At 46.2% G+C, this 22,892-nt stretch overlaps 1 protein-coding gene across 1 annotated transcript in view; it reads left to right on the plus strand.

The window, feature by feature from the left end:
• trip11 (thyroid hormone receptor interactor 11) overlaps positions 1–22,892 on the plus strand; it is a 97,933-nt gene that overhangs the window by 51,819 nt on the left and 23,222 nt on the right. The window contains exons 22-25 of the mRNA XM_065025034.1: positions 18,004–18,537; positions 19,182–19,292; positions 19,603–19,773; positions 20,467–20,616. Of these exons, the coding sequence (XP_064881106.1) occupies positions 18,004–18,537; positions 19,182–19,292; positions 19,603–19,773; positions 20,467–20,616 (966 nt within the window). The remainder of the gene's footprint in view (positions 1–18,003; positions 18,538–19,181; positions 19,293–19,602; positions 19,774–20,466; positions 20,617–22,892) is intronic.

A 22,892-nucleotide genomic window follows, 5' to 3' on the forward strand; every position in this document is an offset into this window, starting at 1 on the left:
CCATAGACCCTGTAGACATCACCATAGACCCCGTAGACATCACCATAGACCCCGTAGACATCACCATAGACCCCGTAGACATCACCATAGACCCTGTAGACATCACCATAGACCCCGTAGACATCACCATAGACCCCGTAGACATCACCATAGACCACCATAGACATCACCATAGACCCCATAGACATCACCATAGACATCCTATAGACATCACCATAGACCCATAGACATCACCATAGACCCTATAGACATCACCATAGACCCTATAGACATCACCATAGACCAGACCCATAGACATCCCATAGACCCTATAGACATCACCATAGACCCTGTAGACATCACCATAGACCCTGTAGACAGACCCTATAGACCCTATAGACATCACCATAGACCCTATAGACATCACCATAGACCCCGTAGACATCACCATAGACCCCGTAGACATCACCATAGACCCGTAGACATCACCATAGACCCGTAGACATCACCATAGACCCCGTAGACATCACCATAGACCCCGTAGACATCACCATAGACCCCGTAGACATCACCATAGACCCCAGACATCACCATAGACCCCGTAGACATCACCATAGACCCTGTAGACATCACCATAGACCCTATAGACATCACCATAGACCCATAGACATCACCATAGACCCTATAGACATCACCATAGACCCTGTAGACATCACCATAGACCCTATAGACATCACCATAGACCCCGTAGACATCACCATAGACCCCGTAGACATCACCATAGACCCCGTAGACATCACCATAGACCCTGTAGACATCACCATAGACCCTGTAGACATCACCATAGACCCTATAGACATCACTATAGACCCCGTAGACATCACCATAGACCCTGTAGACATCACCATAGACCCCGTAGACATCACCATAGACCCCGTAGACATCACCATAGACCCCGTAGACATCACCATAGACCCATAGACATCACCATAGACCCTGTAGACAGACCCTGTAGACATCACCATAGACCCTATAGACATCACCATAGACACTGTAGACATCACCATAGACCCTATAGACATCACCATAGACCCTGTAGACATCACCATAGACCCCGTAGACATCACCATAGACATCAGACATAGACCCTGTAGACATCACCATAGACCCTGTAGACATCACCATAGACCCGATAGACATCACCATAGACCCTATAGACATCACCATAGACCCTATAGACATCACCATAGACCCTATAGACATCACCATATATAGACAGACCCTGTAGACATCACCATAGACCCTGTAGACATCACCATAGACCCTGTAGACATCACCATAGACCCTATAGACATCACCATAGACATCACCATAGACATCACCATAGACATCACCATAGACCCTGTAGACATCACCATAGACCCTGTAGACATCACCATAGACCCTGTAGACATCACCATAGACCCCGTAGACATCACCATAGACATCACCATAGACCCTGTAGACATCACCATAGACCCTGTAGACATCACCATAGACATCACCATAGACCCTGTAGACATCACCATAGACCCTGTAGACATCACCATAGACCCTGTAGACATCACCATAGACCCCGTAGACATCACCATAGACCCTATAGACATCACCATATACCCTGTAGACAGACCCTGTAGACATCACCATAGACACTGTAGACATCACCATAGACCCTATAGACATCACCATAGACCCCATAGACATCACCAGACAGACCCTATATACATCACCATAGACCCTGTAGACATCACCATAGACCCTATAGACATCACCATAGACCCTATAGACATCACCATAGACCCTATAGACATCACCATAGACCCTATAGACATCACCATAGACCCTGTAGACATCACCATAGACCCTGTAGACATCACCATAGACCCTGTAGACATCACCATAGACCCTGTAGACATCACCATAGACCCTGTAGACATCACCATAGACCCTATAGACATCACCATAGACCCTATAGACATCACCATAGACCCTGTAGACATCACCATAGACCCTATAGACATCACCATAGACCCTATAGACATCACCATAGACACTGTAGACATCACCATAGACCCTATAGACATCACCATAGACCCTATAGACATCACCATAGACCCCGTAGACATCACCATAGACATCACCATAGACCCTGTAGACATCACCATAGACCCGATAGACATCACCATAGACCCTATAGACATCACCATAGACCCTATAGACATCACCATAGACCCTATAGACATCACCATAGACCCTATAGACATCACCATATACCCTGTAGACAGACCCTGTAGACATCACCATAGACACTGTAGACATCACCACAGACCCTGTAGACAGACCCTATAGACATCACCATAGACCCTATAGACATCACCATAGACCCTGTAGACATCACCACAGATAGACAGACCCTATAGACATCACCATAGACCCTATAGACATCACCATAGACCCTGTAGACAGACCCTATATAGACATCACCATAGACCCCGTAGACATCACCATAGACCCCGTAGACATCACCATAGACCCCGTAGACATCACCATAGACCCCATAGACATCACCATAGACCCGTAGACATCACCATAGACCCCGTAGACATCACCATAGACCCCGTAGACATCACCATAGACCCCGTAGACATCACCATAGACCCCGTAGACATCACCATAGACCCGTAGACATCACCATAGACCCCATAGACATCACCATAGACCCTATAGACATCACTATAGACCCTGTAGACATCACCATAGACCCTATGGACATCACCATAGACCCTATAGACATCACCATAGACCCCGTAGACATCACCATAGACCCCGTAGACATCACCATAGACCCCGTAGACATCACCATAGACCCCGTAGACATCACCATAGACCCTGTAGACATCACTATAGACCCTATAGACATCACTATAGACCCCGTAGACATCACCATAGACCCCGTAGACATCACCATAGACCCCGTAGACATCACCATAGACCCCGTAGACATCACCATAGACCCCGTAGACATCACCATAGACCCCGTAGACATCACCATAGACCCCGTAGACATCACCATAGACCCTGTAGACAGACCCTGTAGACATCACCATAGACCCTATAGACATCACCATAGACACTGTAGACATCACCATAGACCCTATAGACATCACCATAGACCCTGTAGACATCACCATAGACCCCGTAGACATCACCATAGACATCACCATAGACCCTGTAGACATCACCATAGACCCTGTAGACATCACCATAGACCCGATAGACATCACCATAGACCCTATAGACATCACCATAGACCCTATAGACATCACCATATACCCTGTAGACAGACCCTGTAGACATCACCATAGACACTGTAGACATCACCATAGACCCTATAGACATCACCATAGACCCCATAGACATCACCATAGACCCTATAGACATCACCATAGACCCTGTAGACATCACCATAGACCCTATAGACATCACCATAGACCCTGTAGACATCACCATAGACCCTATAGACATCACCATAGACCCTGTAGACATCACCATAGACCCTATAGACATCACCATAGACCCTGTAGACATCACCATAGACCCTGTAGACATCACCATAGACCCTATAGACATCACCATAGACCCTATAGACATCACCATAGACCCTGTAGACATCACCATAGACCCTATAGACATCACCATAGACCCTATAGACATCACCATAGACCCTATAGACATCACCATAGACCCTATAGACATCACCATAGACCCTATAGACATCACCATAAACCCTATAGACATCACCATATACCCTGTAGACCACCATAGACCCTGTAGACCACCATAGACCCTGTAGACATCACCATAGACCCTGTAGACATCACCATAGACCATGTAGACATCACCATAGACCCTGTAGACATCACCATAGACCCTGTAGACATCACCATAGACCCTGTAGACATCACCATAGACCCTGTAGACATCACCATAGACCCTATAGACATCACCATAGACATCACCATAGACATCACCATAGACATCACCATAGACCCTGTAGACCCTATAGACATCACCATAGACCCTGTAGACATCACCATAGACCCTGTAGACATCACCATAGACCCCGTAGACATCACCATAGACATCACCATAGACCCTGTAGACATCACCATAGACCCTGTAGACATCACCATAGACATCACCATAGACCCTGTAGACATCACCATAGACCCTGTAGACATCACCATAGACCCTGTAGACATCACCATAGACCCCGTAGACATCACCATAGACCCTATAGACATCACCATATACCCTGTAGACAGACCCTGTAGACATCACCATAGACACTGTAGACATCACCATAGACCCTATAGACATCACCATAGACCCCATAGACATCACCATAGACCCTATATACATCACCATAGACCCTGTAGACATCACCATAGACCCTATAGACATCACCATAGACCCTATAGACATCACCATAGACCCTGTAGACATCACCATAGACCCTATAGACATCACCATAGACCCTGTAGACATCACCATAGACCCTGTAGACATCACCATAGACCCTGTAGACATCACCATAGACCCTGTAGACATCACCATAGACCCTGTAGACATCACCATAGACCCTATAGACATCACCATAGACCCTATAGACATCACCATAGACCCTGTAGACATCACCATAGACCCTATAGACATCACCATAGACCCTATAGACATCACCATAGACACTGTAGACATCACCATAGACCCTATAGACATCACCATAGACCCTGTAGACATCACCATAGACCCTGTAGACATCACCATAGACCCCGTAGACATCACCATAGACATCACCATAGACCCTGTAGACATCACCATAGACCCGATAGACATCACCATAGACCCTATAGACATCACCATAGACCCTATAGACATCACCATAGACCCTATAGACATCACCATATACCCTGTAGACAGACCCTGTAGACATCACCATAGACACTGTAGACATCACCATAGACCCTATAGACATCACCATAGACCCCATAGACATCACCATAGACCCTATAGACATCACCATAGACCCTGTAGACATCACCATAGACCCTATAGACATCACCATAGACCCTGTAGACATCACCATAGACCCTATAGACATCACCATAGACCCTGTAGACATCACCATAGACCCTATAGACATCACCATAGACCCTGTAGACATCACCATAGACCCTGTAGACATCACCATAGACCCTATAGACATCACCATAGACCCTATAGACATCACCATAGACCCTGTAGACATCACCATAGACCCTATAGACATCACCATAGACCCTATAGACATCACCATAGACCCTATAGACATCACCATAGACCCTATAGACATCACCATAAACCCTATAGACATCACCATATACCCTGTAGACCACCATAGACCCTGTAGACCACCATAGACCCTGTAGACATCACCATAGACCCTGTAGACATCACCATAGACCATGTAGACATCACCATAGACCCTGTAGACATCACCATAGACCCTGTAGACATCACCATAGACCCTGTAGACATCACCATAGACCCTGTAGACATCACCATAGACCCTATAGACATCACCATAGACATCACCATAGACATCACCATAGACATCACCATAGACCCTAGACCATAGACCCTATAGACATCACCATAGACCCTGTAGACATCACCATAGACCCATAGACATCACCATAGACCCCGTAGACATCACCATAGACATCACCATAGACCCTGTAGACATCACCATAGACCCTGTAGACATCACCATAGACATCACCATAGACCCTGTAGACATCACCATAGACCCTGTAGACATCACCATAGACCCTGTAGACATCACCATAGACCCCGTAGACATCACCATAGACCCTATAGACATCACCATATACCCTGTAGACAGACCCTGTAGACATCACCATAGACACTGTAGACATCACCATAGACCCTATAGACATCACCATAGACCCCATAGACATCACCATAGACCCTATAGACATCACCATAGACCCTGTAGACATCACCATAGACCCTATAGACATCACCATAGACCCTATAGACATCACCATAGACCCTGTAGACATCACCATAGACCCTATAGACATCACCATAGACCCTGTAGACATCACCATAGACCCTGTAGACATCACCATAGACCCTGTAGACATCACCATAGACCCTGTAGACATCACCATAGACCCTGTAGACATCACCATAGACCCTATAGACATCACCATAGACCCTATAGACATCACCATAGACCCTGTAGACATCACCATAGACCCTATAGACATCACCATAGACCCTATAGACATCACCATAGACACTGTAGACATCACCATAGACCCTATAGACATCACCATAGACCCTGTAGACATCACCATAGACCCCGTAGACATCACCATAGACATCACCATAGACCCTGTAGACATCACCATAGACCCTGTAGACATCACCATAGACCCGATAGACATCACCATAGACCCTATAGACATCACCATAGACCCTATAGACATCACCATAGACCCTATAGACATCACCATATACCCTGTAGACAGACCCTGTAGACATCACCATAGACCCTATAGACATCACCATAGACCCTGTAGACATCACCATAGACCCTGTAGACATCACCATAGACCCTATAGACATCACCATAGACCCTATAGACATCACCATAGACCCTGTAGACATCACCATAGACCCTATAGACATCACCATAGACCCTATAGACATCACCATAGACCCTATAGACATCACCATAGACCCTATAGACATCACCATAAACCCTATAGACATCACCATATACCCTGTAGACCACCATAGACCCTGTAGACCACCATAGACCCTGTAGACATCACCATAGACCCTGTAGACATCACCATAGACCATGTAGACATCACCATAGACCCTGTAGACATCACCATAGACCCTGTAGACATCACCATAGACCCTGTAGACATCACCATAGACCCTGTAGACATCACCATAGACCCTGTAGACATCACCATAGACCCATAGACATCACCATAGACATCACCATAGACATCACCATAGACATCACCATAGACCCTGTAGACCCTATAGACATCACCATAGACCCTGTAGACATCACCATAGACCCTGTAGACATCACCATAGACCCCTGACATCACCATAGACATCACCATAGACCCTAGACATCACCAGACATCACCATAGACCCTGTAGACATCACCATAGACCCTATAGACATCACCATAGACCCTATAGACATCACCATAGACCCCGTAGACATCACCATAGACCCTATAGACATCACCATATATAGACAGACCCTGTAGACATCACCATAGACACTGTAGACATCACCCAGACCCTATAGACATCACCATAGACCCCATAGACATCACCATAGACCCTATAGACATCACCATAGACCCTGTAGACATCACCATAGACCCTATAGACATCACCATAGACCCTATAGACATCACCATAGACCCTATAGACATCACCATAGACCCTATAGACATCACCATAGACCCTATAGACATCACCATAGACCCTGTAGACATCACCATAGACCCTGTAGACATCACCATAGACCCTGTAGACATCACCATAGACCCTGTAGACATCACCATAGACCCTATAGACATCACCATAGACCCTATAGACATCACCATAGATAGACATCACCATAGACCCTATAGACATCACCATAGACCCTATAGACATCACCATAGACCCTATAGACATCACCACCCTATAGACATCACCATAGACCCATCACCATAGACCCTATAGACATCACCATAGACCCTGTAGACATCACCATAGACCCTGTAGACATCACCATAGACCCTATAGACATCACCATAGACCCTATAGACATCACCATAGACCCTATAGACATCACCATAGACCCTATAGACATCACCATAGACCCTATAGACTTCACCATAGACCCTATAGACATCACCATAGACCCTGTAGACATCACCATAGACCCTGTAGACATCACCATAGACCCTGTAGACATCACCATAGACCCTATAGACATCACCATAGACCCTATAGACATCACCATAGACCCCATAGACATCACCATAGACATCACCATAGACCCTGTAGACATCACCATAGACCCTGTAGACATCACCATAGACCCTGTAGACATCACCATAGACATCACCATAGACCCTGTAGACATCACCATAGACCCTGTAGACATCACCATAGACCCTATAGACATCACCATAGACCCTATAGACATCACCATAGACATCACCATAGACCCTATAGACATCACCATAAACCCTATAGACATCACCATATACCCTGTAGACCACCATAGACCCTGTAGACATCACCATAGACCCTATAGACATCACCATAGACCCTGTAGACATCACCATAGACCCTGTAGACATCACCATAGACCCTATAGACATCACCATAGACCCTATAGACATCACCATAGACCCTATAGACATCACCATAGACCCTATAGACATCACCATAGACCCTATAGACTTCACCATAGACCCTATAGACATCACCATAGACCCTATGGACATCACCATAGACCCTGTAGACATCACCATAGACATCACCATAGACCCTGTAGACAGACCCCATCACCATAGACCCTGTAGACATCACCATAGACCCTGTAGACATCACCATAGACATCACCATAGACCCTATAGACATCACCATAGACCCATAGACATCACCATAGACCCTATAGACATCACCATAGACCCTATAGACATCACCATAGACCCTGTAGACATCACCATAGACCCTATAGACATCACCATAGACCCTATAGACATCACCATAACCCTATAGACATCACCATAGACCCTATAGACATCACCATAGACACCATAGACCCTATAGACATCACCATAGACCCAGACCCTGTAGACATCACCATAGACCCCTGTAGACATCACCATAGACCCTATAGACATCACCATAGACCCCATAGACATCACCATAGACCCTGTAGACATCACCATAGACCCTATAGACATCACCATAGACCCTATAGACATCACCATAGACCCTGTAGACATCACCATAGACCCTGTAGACATCACCAGACCCTGTAGACATCACCATAGACCCTATAGACATCACCATAGACATCACCATAGACCCTGTAGACATCACCATAGACCCTGTAGACATCACCATAGACATCACCATAGACCCTGTAGACATCACCATAGACCCTGTAGACATCACCATAGACCCTGTAGACATCACCATAGACCCCGTAGACATCACCATAGACCCTATAGACATCACCATATACCCTGTAGACAGACCCTGTAGACATCACCATAGACACTGTAGACATCACCATAGACCCTATAGACATCACCATAGACCCCATAGACATCACCATAGACCCTATATACATCACCATAGACCCTGTAGACATCACCATAGACCCTATAGACATCACCATAGACCCTATAGACATCACATAGATAGACATCACCATAGACCCCATCACCATAGACCCTATAGACATCACCATAGATCCTGTAGACATCACCATAGACCCTGTAGACATCACCATAGACCCTGTAGACATCACCATAGACCCTGTAGACATCACCATAGACCCTGTAGACATCACCATAGACCCTATAGACATCACCATAGACCCTATAGACATCACCATAGACCCTGTAGACATCACCATAGACCCTATAGACATCACCATAGACCCTATAGACATCACCATAGACACTGTAGACATCACCATAGACCCTATAGACATCACCATAGACCCTGTAGACATCACCATAGACCCCGTAGACATCACCATAGACATCACCATAGACCCTGTAGACATCACCATAGACCCTGTAGACATCACCATAGACCCGATAGACATCACCATAGACCCTATAGACATCACCATAGACCCTATAGACATCACCATAGACCCTATAGACATCACCATATACCCTGTAGACAGACCCTGTAGACATCACCATAGACACTGTAGACATCACCATAGACCCTATAGACATCACCATAGACCCTATAGACATCACCATAGACCCTGTAGACATCACCATAGACCCTATAGACATCACCATAGACCCTATAGACATCACCATAGACCCTATAGACATCACCATAAACCCTATAGACATCACCATATACCCTGTAGACCACCATAGACCCTGTAGACCACCATAGACCCTGTAGACATCACCATAGACCCTGTAGACATCACCATAGACCATGTAGACATCACCATAGACCCTGTAGACATCACCATAGACCCTGTAGACATCACCATAGACCCTGTAGACATCACCATAGACCCTGTAGACATCACCATAGACCCTGTAGACATCACCATAGACCCTGTAGACATCACCATAGACCCTATAGACATCACCATAGACATCACCATAGACATCACCATAGACCCTGTAGACCCTATAGACATCACCATAGACCCTGTAGACATCACCATAGACCCTGTAGACATCACCATAGACCCCGTAGACATCACCATAGACATCACCATAGACCCTGTAGACATCACCATAGACCCTGTAGACATCACCATAGACATCACCATAGACCCTGTAGACATCACCATAGACCCTGTAGACATCACCATAGACCCCGTAGACATCACCATAGACCCTATAGACATCACCATATACCCTGTAGACAGACCCTGTAGACATCACCATAGACACTGTAGACATCACCATAGACCCTATAGACATCACCATAGACCCCATAGACATCACCATAGACCCTATATACATCACCATAGACCCTGTAGACATCACCATAGACCCTATAGACATCACCATAGACCCTATAGACATCACCATAGACCCTGTAGACATCACCATAGACCCTATAGACATCACCATAGACCCTGTAGACATCACCATAGACCCTGTAGACATCACCATAGACCCTGTAGACATCACCATAGACCCTGTAGACATCACCATAGACCCTGTAGACATCACCATAGACCCTATAGACATCACCATAGACCCTATAGACATCACCATAGACCCTGTAGACATCACCATAGACCCTATAGACATCACCATAGACCCTATAGACATCACCATAGACACTGTAGACATCACCATAGACCCTATAGACATCACCATAGACCCTGTAGACATCACCATAGACCCCGTAGACATCACCATAGACATCACCATAGACCCTGTAGACATCACCATAGACCCTGTAGACATCACCATAGACCCGATAGACATCACCATAGACCCTATAGACATCACCATAGACCCTATAGACATCACCATAGACCCTATAGACATCACCATATACCCTGTAGACAGACCCTGTAGACATCACCATAGACACTGTAGACATCACCATAGACCCTATAGACATCACCATAGACCCCATAGACATCACCATAGACCCTATAGACATCACCATAGACCCTGTAGACATCACCATAGACCCTATAGACATCACCATAGACCCTGTAGACATCACCATAGACCCTATAGACATCACCATAGACCCTGTAGACATCACCATAGACCCTATAGACATCACCATAGACCCTGTAGACATCACCATAGACCCTGTAGACATCACCATAGACCCTATAGACATCACCATAGACATCACCATAGACATCACCATAGACCCTGTAGACATCACCATAGACCCTATAGACATCACCATAGACCCTATAGACATCACCATAGACCCTATAGACATCACCATAAACCCTATAGACATCACCATATACCCTGTAGACCACCATAGACCCTGTAGACATCACCATAGACCATGTAGACATCACCATAGACCCTGTAGACATCACCATAGACCCTGTAGACATCACCATAGACCCTGTAGACATCACCATAGACCCTGTAGACATCACCATAGACCCTGTAGACATCACCATAGACCCTATAGACATCACCATAGACATCACCATAGACATCACCATAGACATCACCATAGACCCTGTAGACCCTATAGACATCACCATAGACCCTGTAGACATCACCATAGACCCTGTAGACATCACCATAGACCCCGTAGACATCACCATAGACATCACCATAGACCCTGTAGACATCACCATAGACCCTGTAGACATCACCATAGACATCACCATAGACCCTGTAGACATCACCATAGACCCTGTAGACATCACCATAGACCCTGTAGACATCACCATAGACCCCGTAGACATCACCATAGACCCTATAGACATCACCATATACCCTGTAGACAGACCCTGTAGACATCACCATAGACACTGTAGACATCACCATAGACCCTATAGACATCACCATAGACCCCATAGACATCACCATAGACCCTATATACATCACCATAGACCCTGTAGACATCACCATAGACCCTATAGACATCACCATAGACCCTATAGACATCACCATAGACCCTGTAGACATCACCATAGACCCTATAGACATCACCATAGACCCTGTAGACATCACCATAGACCCTGTAGACATCACCATAGACCCTGTAGACATCACCATAGACCCTGTAGACATCACCATAGACCCTATAGACATCACCATAGACCCTATAGACATCACCATAGACCCTGTAGACATCACCATAGACCCTATAGACATCACCATAGACCCTATAGACATCACCATAGACCCTATAGACATCACCATAGACCCTATAGACATCACCATAGACCCTATAGACATCACCATAGACCCTGTAGACATCACCATAGACCCTGTAGACATCACCATAGACCCTATAGACATCACCATAGACCCTATAGACATCACCATAGACCCTATAGACATCACCATAGACCCTATAGACATCACCATAGACCCTATAGACTTCACCATAGACCCTATAGACATCACCATAGACCCTGTAGACATCACCATAGACCCTGTAGACATCACCATAGACATCACCATAGACCCTATAGACATCACCATACACCCTATAGACATCACCATAGACCCTGTAGACATCACCATAGACCCTGTAGACATCACCATAGACCCTGTAGACATCACCATAGACCCTGTAGACATCACCATAGACCCTATAGACATCACCATAGACCCCATAGACATCACCATAGACCCTGTAGACATCACCATAGACCCTGTAGACATCACCATAGACCCTGTAGACATCACCATAGACCCCGTAGACATCACCATAGACATCACCATAGACACTCTAGACATCACCATAGACCCTGTAGACATCACCATAGACATCACCATAGACCCTGTAGACATCACCATAGACCCTGTAGACATCACCATAGACCCTATAGACATCACCATAGACCCTATAGACATCACCATAGACATCACCATAGACCCTATAGACATCACCATAAACCCTATAGACATCACCATATACCCTGTAGACCACCATAGACCCTGTAGACATCACCATAGACCCTATAGACATCACCATAGACCCTATAGACATCACCATAGACCCTGTAGACATCACCATAGACCCTGTAGACATCACCATAGACCCTATAGACATCACCATAGACCCTATAGACATCACCATAGACCCTATAGACATCACCATAGACCCTATAGACATCACCATAGACCCTATAGACTTCACCATAGACCCTATAGACATCACCATAGACCCTATGGACATCACCATAGACCCTGTAGACATCACCATAGACATCACCATAGACCCTGTAGACAGACCCTATAGACATCACCATAGACCCTGTAGACATCACCATAGACCCTGTAGACATCACCATAGACATCACCATAGACCCTATAGACATCACCATAGACCCTATAGACATCACCATAGACCCTATAGACATCACCATAGACCCTATAGACATCACCATAGACCCTATAGACTTCACCATAGACCCTATAGACATCACCATAGACCCTGTAGACATCACCATAGACCCTGTAGACATCACCATAGACATCACCATAGACCCTATAGACATCACCATAAACCCTATAGACATCACCATAGACCCTGTAGACATCACCATAGACCCTGTAGACATCACCATAGACCCTGTAGACATCACCATAGACCCTGTAGACATCACCATAGACCCTATAGACATCACCATAGACCCTATAGACATCACCATAGACCCTGTAGACATCACCATAGACATCACCATAGACCCTGTAGACATCACCATAGACCCTGTAGACATCACCATAGACATCACCATAGACATCACCATAGACATCACCATAGACATCACCATAGACATCACCATAGACCCTGTAGACATCACCATAGACCCTATAGACATCACCATAGACCCTGTAGACATCACCATAAACCCCGTAGACATCACCATAGACATCACCATAGACCCTGTAGACATCACCATAGACCCTGTAGACATCACCATAGACATCACCATAGACCCTGTAGACATCACCATAGACATCACCATAGACCCTGTAGACATCACCATAGACCCTATAGACATCACCATAGACCCTATAGACATCACCATAGACCCCGTAGACATCACCATAGACCCTATAGACATCACCATATACCCTGTAGACAGACCCTGTAGACATCACCATAGACACTGTAGACATCACCATAGACCCTATAGACATCACCATAGACCCCATAGACATCACCATAGACATCACCATAGACCCTGTAGACATCACCATAGACCCTATAGACATCACCATAGACCCTGTAGACATCACCATAGACCCTGTAGACATCACCATAGACCCCGTAGACATCACCATAGACCCTGTAGACATCACCATAGACCCTGTAGACATCACCATAGACATCACCATAGACCCTGTAGACATCACCATAGACCCTGTAGACATCACCATAGACCCTGTAGACATCACCATAGACCCTATAGACATCACCATAGACCCTATAGACATCACCATAGACCCTATAGACATCACCATAGACCCCGTAGACATCACCATAGACCCCGTAGACATCACCATATACCCTGTAGACAGACCCTGTAGACATCACCATAGACACTGTAGACATCACCATAGACCCTATAGACATCACCATAGACCCCATAGACATCACCATAGACCCTATATACATCACCATAGACCCTGTAGACATCACCATAGACCCTATAGACATCACCATAGACCCTATAGACATCACCATAGACCCTGTAGACATCACCATAGACCCTATAGACATCACCATAGACCCTGTAGACATCACCATAGACCCTGTAGACATCACCATAGACCCTGTAGACATCACCATAGACCCTATAGACATCACCATAGACCCTATAGACATCACCATAGACCCTGTAGACATCACCATAGACCCTATAGACATCACCATAGACCCTATAGACATCACCATAGACCCTATAGACATCACCATAGACCCTATAGACATCACCATAGACCCTGTAGACATCACCATAGACCCTATAGACATCACCATAGACCCTATAGACATCACCATAGACCCTATAGACATCACCATAGACCCTATAGACATCACCATAGACCCTATAGACTTCACCATAGACCCTATAGACATCACCATAGACCCTGTAGACATCACCATAGACCCTGTAGACATCACCATAGACATCACCATAGACCCTATAGACATCACCATAAACCCTATAGACATCACCATAGACCCTGTAGACATCACCATAGACCCTGTAGACATCACCATAGACCCTGTAGACATCACCATAGACCCTGTAGACATCACCATAGACCCTGTAGACATCACCATAGACCCTATAGACATCACCATAGACCCTATAGACATCACCATAGACCCTGTAGACATCACCATAGACCCTATAGACATCACCATAGACCCTATAGACATCACCATAGACCCTATAGACATCACCATAGACCCTGTAGACATCACCATAGACCCTATAGACATCACCATAGACCCTATAGACATCACCATAGACCCTATAGACATCACCATAGACCCTATAGACATCACCATAGACCCTATAGACATCACCATAGACCCTATAGACTTCACCATAGACCCTATAGACATCACCATAGACCCTGTAGACATCACCATAGACCCTGTAGACATCACCATAGACATCACCATAGACCCTATAGACATCACCATAAACCCTATAGACATCACCATAGACCCTGTAGACATCACCATAGACCCTGTAGACATCACCATAGACCCTGTAGACATCACCATAGACCCTGTAGACATCACCATAGACCCTGTAGACATCACCATAGACCCTGTAGACATCACCATAGACCCTATAGACATCACCATAGACCCTGTAGACATCACCATAGACATCACCATAGACCCTGTAGACATCACCATAGACCCTGTAGACATCACCATAGACCCTGTAGACATCACCATAGACATCACCATAGACCCTGTAGACATCACCATAGACCCTATAGACATCACCATAGACCCTGTAGACATCACCATAGACCCCGTAGACATCACCATAGACCCTGTAGACATCACCATAGACCCTGTAGACATCACCATAGACCCTGTAGACATCACCATAGACCCTGTAGACATCACCATAGACATCACCATAGACATCACCATAGACATCACCATAGACCCTGTAGACATCACCATAGACCCTATAGACATCACCATAGACCCTGTAGACATCACCATAGACCCCGTAGACATCACCATAGACATCACCATAGACATCACCATAGACCCTGTAGACATCACCATAGACCCTGTAGACATCACCATAGACATCACCATAGACCCTGTAGACATCACCATAGACATCACCATAGACCCTGTAGACATCACCATAGACCCTGTAGACATCACCATAGACCCTATAGACATCACCATAGACCCTATAGACATCACCATAGACCCTATAGACATCACCATAGACCCCGTAGACATCACCATAGACCCTATAGACATCACCATATACCCTGTAGACAGACCCTGTAGACATCACCATAGACACTGTAGACATCACCATAGACCCTATAGACATCACCATAGACCCCATAGACATCACCATAGACCCTATATACATCACCATAGACCCTGTAGACATCACCATAGACCCTATAGACATCACCATAGACCCTGTAGACATCACCATAGACCCTATAGACATCACCATAGACCCTGTAGACATCACCATAGACCCTGTAGACATCACCATAGACCCTATAGACATCACCATAGACCCTATAGACATCACCATATTCCCTGTAGACATCAGACATCACCATAGACCCTGTAGACATCACCATAGACATCACCATAGACCCTATAGACATCACCATAGACCCTATAGACATCACCATAGACCCTGTAGACCACCATAGACCCTGTAGACATCACCATAGACCCTGTAGACATCACCATAGACCCTGTAGACATCACCATAGACCCTATAGACATCACCATAGACCCTATAGACATCACCATAGACATCACCATAGACCCTGTAGACATCACCATAGACACTCATCAGACAGTCACTGGTCCATCATGATGTATTCCTGTAACTCACTACGTTAAGACAGCCTGTCCCTCATCAGACACTGGTCCATCATGACACACAGACAGATCTCTTCTTCTCCTCCACCTGAAAGGAAAGTCTTTCAACAACATAATCATTTGTCTTCTTTTTTTAGCTGAGTTTTCTGTTTATTCTTTTTTTGAGGGTTCCCAATTGGGGTGTTGGCATCGTAAATCATAACGTTTTATGGGCACATGATCACGATAGGACAAAGGTTGACATCGCCCAACCCCTTCTGTCAACTACAACGTGACGAGTCGGCCAGCCCGCTGAACCTACTAGTGATTCGTCATTCAGCAGCCTTATTGGGATGAATAAAGGATTGTTTGTCTCTGATCCTGTAGGTGGATGCAGACAACGACTGCACCTCGACTCTCTCCGTGGACTACAGCCGTCTGATCCACAGCTATGAGCAGAAGGAGAGGAAGCTCGGCAGTCTCAGTCACGAACTAGCCCACGTCCAACAGACCATCAGCCAGCTGAGCAGTACTAAAGATGTCCTCCTGGGGAAACTGGACAGTGTGGCGCAGAGTCCCCAAGTCACCCCACTGTCTGCTGCCCTGACGTCTACTGCCCAGCCTCCTGCTGCAGTGGAACCTCCCAGACACCAGGTGGCAGCACCTGCAACACCAGGGAACCAGGAAGGACTGAGACAGGAGTTGGAGTCTCTGAGAGCCCTCCTGTCTGAGAGGGAGACTATGATCAGGACCTTGCAGGAGAATAACCACCGTCTGTGTAACTCAGCCCAGGTGTCAGACAGCGAGCAGCGAGGCCAGGCCGAGGAGGCCAGACAGGTCAGAGAGAGACTGGACGTTCTGCAGCGCTCTGTCAGGGAGAAAGACCTGCTCATCAAGACTAAAGGAGATCAACTCACCCAGGTGTGTGTGTGTGTGTGTGTGTGTGTGTGTGTGTGTGTGTGTGTGTGTGTGTGTGTGTGTGTGTGTGATATGAGGAAGGCACAGCGTGTGCGCTATTAAGACTTAAATGTAACCTTAAGTCTGAATCAAGTGACTAATGACCCCTTCATTAGAATGAGTACAACGGTCAATTCAAGTGAATTATGCCATAAATGGTGGACTGGCAGCCATTTTGAGTGTCCACATAGGTGAAAAGTAGGACGTTCTAGCAGCCATTTTGAGTGTCCACATAGGTGCAAAGTAGGAAGTTCTAGCAGCCATTTTGAGTGTCCACATAGGTGCAAAGTAGGACGTTCTAGCAGCCATTTTGAGTGTCCACATAGGTGCAAAGTAGGCCGTTCTAGCAGCCATTTTGAGTGTCCACATAGGTGCAAAGTAGGACATTCTAGCAGCCATTTTGAGTGTCCACATAGGTGCAAAGTAGGACGTTCTAGCAGCCATTTTGAGTGTCCACATAGGTGCAAAGTAGGACGTTCTAGCAGCCATTTTGAGTGTCCACATAGGTGCAAAGTAGGACGTTCTAGCAGCCATTTTGAGTGTCCACATAGGTGCAAAGTAGGACGTTCTAGCAGCCATTCAATCTGTGCATTTGTTTATTTCTCCAGGTGAGTGAGAGCCTGAGGAACCGTGAGAGCGACAACGAGGTGTTAAAACAGGCCGTGACCAACCTGAAGGAGCGAGCTCTTATCCTGGAGATGGATACCAGGAAGCTGAAGGTAGGTAGCCTAGCGGCTAAGGAGTTCAAACTTTTAACCGGAAGGTAGCCAGTTCGAATCCTGGGCTGGATTGACCTGAAATCTGGAGGGCTGCTAAATTCACATCCTAAAGACGTTGGGTTTTTGAGCAAGGCCCTTAAACCCACAACATGCTCTCTATCCAGCGGCACTAGACTGCAGCTTGACCCTCGTGTGTGAGGGTCAAGTGTACTGTCTGAAGGGGATTGAGATATATAAGATATATTAAGATATATTTCCGTTGTTGGCTGAAACCTAGACAATTTTTAAAGTTATTTGAATTGTATTGAAGGATGAGAACGAGGCTGTGGCCCAGCGGAGCCGGGAGAAGGAGTCAGAGTTCAGAGCCCTGCAGGAGACCAACATGCAGGTGTCCCTCCTCATGAGGGAGAAGGAGTTTGAGAGGAGCGCCATGTCGGAGAAGGCTGCCGCCATGGAGAAGATGCTCAAGGACAGAGAACAGGTTAGGATGTTTGTTCTGTACAAAAATCAGTTACTCTAAACTACTAACTACACATTTTTGGGAGAATGATCATTGGGGGACTTAAAATGCCATAACTCAAATCCTTTATTGAACCGATAAGGCCAGAGGAGGTGTGATATATGACCAATATACCACGGCTAAGGGCTGTTCTTAAGCACGACGCAACGCGGAGTGCCTGGATACAGCCCTTAGCCGTGGTATATTGACCATATACCACAAACCCCAGAGGTGTCTTATTGCTATTATAAACTGGTCACCAACGTAAATTAGAGCAGTGTAAGTAAACGTTTTGTCATACCCGTGGTATACGGTCTGATATACCATGGCTGTCAGCCAATCAGCATTCAGGGCTGGAACCACCCAGTTTATAATTAGTAATAGATTACAGATCTAGTGAAGGACAGAGAAATTCAATCAAAGAAGTAAAATAGGCTATTTAAATAGTTTAAATACATTTTCGAACACTTGGTTAAATCTTTTCTCAAACTGATCAGTTTATGTATTCTTTCCTGTCCCTGTAAAACAACACTTTCACTGCACCTATCAGGTGTGTGTTTTTATAACCTGACCGTTCCATTGCGGTGTCCCATGGCAACAGTCAGAAGAGCGGGAAGCAGAACCCGCTGTTTGATACAAATATTTTTTAAATATTTTTGTTGATACGTTTCCCAGGGCAACAGCCAGAAGTCTGGAGAGCTCAACCAGCTCCTGAACGAGCTGAGGTCCATGCAGGAGAAAGCTGTGGCCTTCCAGCAGGAGAGAGACCAGGTCATGCTGGCTCTCAAACAGAAACAGATGGAGACGACAGCCGTACAGACAGAGGTAGGATGGATGGACACACACCAGGGTTTCTGGTAGGGAAACGGTGGCCCGGCCAGGGTTTCTGGTAGGGAAATGGTGGTCTTTTATTATTCAAAAACATAAAAGGGCGTAAAAAGTGTGAAATGTATCGTAAGATATTTTGGCCATATCGCCCACCCCATCACACACTGCTATTATTTGAAAGACACCTGTTAGGGGGGTTGTAAACACATTCATAACCAATACACAACACATTCATAACCAATACACAACGCATTCATAACCAATACACAACGCATTCATAACCAATACACAACGCATTCATAACCAATACACAACACATTCATAACCAATACACAACGCATTCATAACCAATACACAACGCATTCATAACCAATACACAACGCATTCATAACCAATACACAACACATTCATAACCAATACACAACGCATTCATAACCAATACATAACCAATACATAACCAATACACAACACATTCATAACCAATACAACACATTCATAACCAATACACAACGCATTCATAACCAATACGCAACACATTCATAACCACCGATACGCAACACATTCATAACCAATACGCAACACATTCATAACCAATACGCAACACAACATTCATAACCAATACGCAACACAGTCTCAGACGATACGGAACACAGTCTCAGACGATACGGAACACAGTCTCAGACGATACGGAACACAGTCTCAGACGATACGGAACAGTCTCAGACGATACGGAACACAGTCTCAGACGATACGGAACACAGTCTCAGACGATACGGAACACAGTCTCAGACGATACGGAACACAGTCGTAGGCGATACGGAACACAGTCTCAGACGATACGGAACACAGTCTCAGACGATACGGAACACAGTCTCAGACGATACGGAACACAGTCTCAGACGATACGGAACACAGTCTCAGACGATACGGAACACAGTCTCAGACGATACGGAACACAGTCTCAGACGATACGGAACACAGTCTCAGACGATACGGAACACAGTCTCAGACGATACGGAACACAGTCTCAGACGATACGGAACACAGTCTCAGACGATACGGAACACAGTCTCAGACGATACGGAACACAGTCGTAGGCGATACGGAACACAGTCTCAGACGATACGGAACACAGTCTCAGACGATACGGAACACAGTCTCAGACGATACGGAACACAGTCTCAGGCGATACGGAACACAGTCTCAGGCGATACGGAACACAGTCGTAGGCGATACGGAACACAGTCGTAGGCGATACGGAACACAGTCTCAGGCGATACGGAACACAGTCTCAGGCGATACGGAACACAGTCTCAGGCGATACGGAACACCGTCGTAGGCGATACGGAACACAGTCTCAGGCGATACGGAACACAGTCTCAGGCGATACGGAACACAGTCTCAGACGATACGGAACACAGTCTCAGGCGATACGGAACACAGTCGTAGGCGATACGGAACACAGTCTCAGACGATACGGAACACAGTCGTAGGCGATACGGAACACGTTCATGATACATTCCTTATCAGATATATTTATGTATATGGCAATCAAATATTATTTGTAGTGAAATTGGTTCTGCTGTTGGTAAATATCAAATCCCCATGTGACCCCTCTCCCTGTATCTCTTTCTCTCTCTCTCTCTCTCTCTCTGTTTTTCTCACTCTGTCTGTCTCCTCTCTCTCTCTCGCTCCGTCTGTCTCCTCTCTCTCTCTCGCTCCGTCTGTCTCCTCTCTCTCTCTCCGTCTGTCTCCTCTCTCTCTCTCCGTCTGTCTCCTCTCTCTCTCGCTCCGTCTGTCTCCTCTCTCTCTCGCTCCGTCTGTCTCCTCTCTCTCTCGCTCCGTCTGTCTCCTCTCTCTCTCGCTCCGTCTGTCTCTCTCTCGCTCCGTCTGTCTCCTCTCTCTCTCGCTCCGTCTGTCTCCTCTCTCTCTCGCTCCGTCTGCCTCCTCTCTCTCTCGCTCCGTCTGTCTCCTCTCTCTCTCGCTCCGTCTGTCTCCTCTCTCTCTCGCTCCGTCTGTCTCCTCTCTCTCTCGCTCCGTCTGTCTCCTCTCTCTCTCGCTCCGTCTGTCTCCTCTCTCTCGCTCCGTCTGTCTCCTCTCTCTCTCGCTCCGTCTGTCTCCTCTCTCTCTCGCTCCGTCTGTCTCCTCTCTCTCTCGCTCCGTCTGCCTCCTCTCTCTCTCGCTCCGTCTGTCTCTCTCTCTCTCTCGCTCCGTCTGTCTCCTCTCTCTCTCGCTCCGTCTGTCTCCTCTCTCTCTCTCGCTCCGTCTGTCTC

This window comes from Oncorhynchus nerka, linkage group LG12 (assembly GCF_034236695.1).
Source record: "Oncorhynchus nerka isolate Pitt River linkage group LG12, Oner_Uvic_2.0, whole genome shotgun sequence".
NCBI classification, from domain to species: domain Eukaryota; kingdom Metazoa; phylum Chordata; class Actinopteri; order Salmoniformes; family Salmonidae; genus Oncorhynchus; species Oncorhynchus nerka.